General features: G+C 40.3%; 1 protein-coding gene across 1 annotated transcript; it reads left to right on the top strand.

Annotated features, from left to right (window-relative positions):
- The first annotated feature begins 1,822 nt into the window (after nt 1–1,822).
- Nucleotides 1,823–2,758, top strand: LOC128566059 (olfactory receptor 4S2). The gene has a single exon (XM_053562963.1). It carries the CDS (start codon nt 1,823–1,825, stop codon nt 2,756–2,758), a length of 936 nt encoding a protein of 311 aa, XP_053418938.1.
- The last annotated feature ends 604 nt before the right edge of the window (nt 2,759–3,362 follow it).

Genomic DNA, 3,362 nt, shown 5'->3' with positions numbered 1-3,362 from the left:
TTACAGGGGCTACACTAGCAGCCTAGGGTTTCCCCAGAGCTGGACATGCCAGGACAACGTGTGGCTTAGGGATAGCTGAAACCAGAGTGGGAGCTGTAAGCACCAAATGGGATGGATCTTGAAGGAATTTGGTTTCTAGTGGACAATGTATAATTTGGGAAATGACTTACATTTATGGCTTAATTTAAGTAAGAACAGCTAAAAGCCCCTTTAATCAAAACGATTTCACATACTCTTTTCTATTCTAACATACCAGTGACCCACAGGAGTGCCTGAAACTTCACTGCTGCAAATTTATCCCTTTAAATAAATACTGTTCTTTTTCTAAACCCAATCACATTATCATTTAATGATGATCTATTCCAGAAATAGTTAAATCATCCAATAGTTAATTCATCCAAGAATGAATACAGCTGGCAAGAAATGTTAAAGATTAGGAGGGTACATGAAGAACTATTGACATTCAATTAAAGGACCAAGTCTTTCATCTCTGTCCTTTTTCTTTGTTTCAGTTAACAGATAATGTTTAAAATACCAAGGGAAAGAAAATCTTGGGGAATCCTAAAGTACTCTGCGTTTGCACATGGATATATTATAATTAACCCTCCTTTCACATCACCGCGCCTTGCTTTGTCTCTTAACAGTTTCTTACATTGTTTAATCTTCTCTTATCTCTATCTCTGTCAGAGTGTTATGGCTACTTTATACTGACAGAAGTCATTTACTTTTTGGGTGGCGCCTGTGGCTCAGTGAGTAGGGCGCCGGCCCCACATACTGAGGGTGGCAGGTTCGATCCCGGCCCTGACCAAACTGCAAAACCAAAAAAATAGCCAGGCTTTGTGGCAGGCACCTGTAGTCCCAGCTCCTCGGGAAGCTGAGGCAAGAGAATTGCCTAAGCCCAAGAACTGGAGGTTGCTGTGAGCTGTGACAGCACAGCACTCTACTGAGGGCGGCAAGTGAGACTCTTTCTCTAAAAAAAAAAAAAAAAGAAGTGATTTACTTTCATGGTAGAAATAATGTGGCAGGTAATGGTGAAATTGAAACTCTGTCATCTCGCAAATGGGATGACAAGCTCTATGAAGTGAAATGATTTACCCAGGTTCTAGCACATCATTTTAGAATCCAGTTAGTGTGATTTTGGTGCTTTTTCTACTATCCAGCACCACATATCGACTGTGAATGAGAACTTGAGATCTAATGGGTGAGGTGATAAATTCACACGCACAAAGACCTAGCCTCAAAAGAAGGAGAACTTGTGGAGGTTACCCAGTACTCATGAGTGATGAGTGAACGTGGCCATGCTCAGAAGGGGAAATGTGGGCATATGTCTTGACTCATGGGTCAAAAATAAAGTGAACATTTCCAGATATGTAAATGTTACCATATCCAAAAACACAGAAGCTATTTCAAAACTGTATGCCTTATACAAAATAAAAACTGAGTAAATTGTAGAAACAGATGAATAAACCTTGATGAAAGGTTTGAGAGGAGAGAGATTTGGTAACGCGTGAGAGTGAGATTTGGTAACATGTGAGAGTGAGTGGATTTGCTTTCTCTTTCTAGACTTTGCTTCCTCATCTGAAGTAAATGAGATCTTATATCGAAGTAAAATGACCAAAATAGACTTTAAGAACTATTCCTCTGGAGACCAGAATGACAACTGCTTTAAGTGTGCATGGCAATCAGCAATGCATGTTCATCTTTCCATTTTCAATTACGACTATTATCTTTCTTAGTTAGAAATAAATGTTGTATGTCCTTTTTATGTTTCTTGCAGGTAATTTTATTGCCTCCTGGGAACTCAACCTTGTGGACTCCTTCCATGGAAAAAATAAACAATGTAACTGAATTCATTTTCTGGGGCCTTTCCCAGAGCCCCGAGGTTGAGGAAGTGTGTTTGGTGGTGTTCTCATCTCTCTACACAGTCATCCTGCTGGGAAATCTCCTCATCATGCTGACAGTTTGCACAGGCAACCTTAGCAAGTCACCGATGTATTTCTTTCTCAGCTACTTGTCTTTTGTGGACATTTGTTACTCTTCGGTCACAGCACCCAAGATGATTGTTGACCTGTTAGCAAAGAACAAAACTATCTCCTATGTAGGGTGCATGTTGCAACTCTTTGGGGTCCATTTCTTTGGTTGCACTGAGATTTTCATCCTTACTGTAATGGCTTATGACCGTTATGTGGCTATCTGTAAACCCCTGCATTATATGAGAATCATGGACCGGGAGAGATGTAATAAAATGTTACTGGGGACATGGGTAGGTGGGTTCTTACACTCCATTATTCAAGTGGCTCTGGTAGTGCAATTGCCTTTTTGTGGGCCCAATGAAATAGATCACTACTTTTGTGATATCCACCCTGTGCTGAAACTTGCCTGCACAGACACGTATGTTGTTGGCATTGTTGTGACAGCCAACAGTGGCACCATTGCCCTGGGGAGCTTTATGATCTTGCTCATCTCCTATACCGTTATCTTGGTGTCCCTGAAAAAGCAGTCAGCAGAAGGCAGACGCAAAGCCCTCTCCACCTGTGGCTCGCACATTGCCGTGGTCATTATCTTTTTCGGCCCATGTACTTTTATGTACATGCGTCCTGATACTACCTTTTCAGAGGATAAGATGGTGGCTGTATTTTACACCATTATCACCCCCATGTTAAATCCTCTGATTTATACACTGAGAAATTCAGAAGTAAAGAATGCAATGAAAAAACTGTGGAGAAGAAATGTTTTCTTGGGGGCTTATGGGAAATGATTGGAAGAAGTATTTAAGCTGGAAGATCTTAAGTTGTCTTAGCCTTGGTTAACTCATCTACAGACGGTAGACAATTATAACCTCACAGGATTTGGGAGTGGTAAAATAAAAGCATTCCGTCTTCCAAAGAAGTAAGGGATTATTTCTCATTATTATCATATTTTTCCTAATGTTTCATAATCAGATACTTTCCTCAACTATCTACGACAAATAAATCTTAAACTCAACATCTAAAATGCACAGACCATCAGACCCTTTTTGCTTTCATTTGAAGAGAGGCTTCTATTCACCTGCCTTCCCTTTAATTAACATGTCATCCTACTCAAAAGTGTTTATATTTAAACTGAGGAAATTAAAGAAAAAAGGTATTTAGAATGTCCAAATGTGTGGGCAGTGTTTATATATTTGGGGGCTTAATTTGTGGGTTGTTAAAGCAGTATTATCAGTCATATAGTTCCTCCTAAAATATCTCTTTTACTCTCCTACTTAGGCTGTGAGCGTAGCAAAGGAAGTCTGTGAATTTACAGCATGCCCTGGCCGCTGACGTCCAGGAGCAGCGTGAGGAAAGGGTCCATGCATAGTTCACTGCGTAGATTTTCACTAG

This window comes from Nycticebus coucang, chromosome 14 (assembly GCF_027406575.1).
Source record: "Nycticebus coucang isolate mNycCou1 chromosome 14, mNycCou1.pri, whole genome shotgun sequence".
Lineage (NCBI taxonomy): Eukaryota > Metazoa > Chordata > Mammalia > Primates > Lorisidae > Nycticebus > Nycticebus coucang.
The sequence above is the reverse complement of the archived record's forward strand: the minus strand, read 5'-3'. Positions and strand labels throughout refer to the sequence as shown.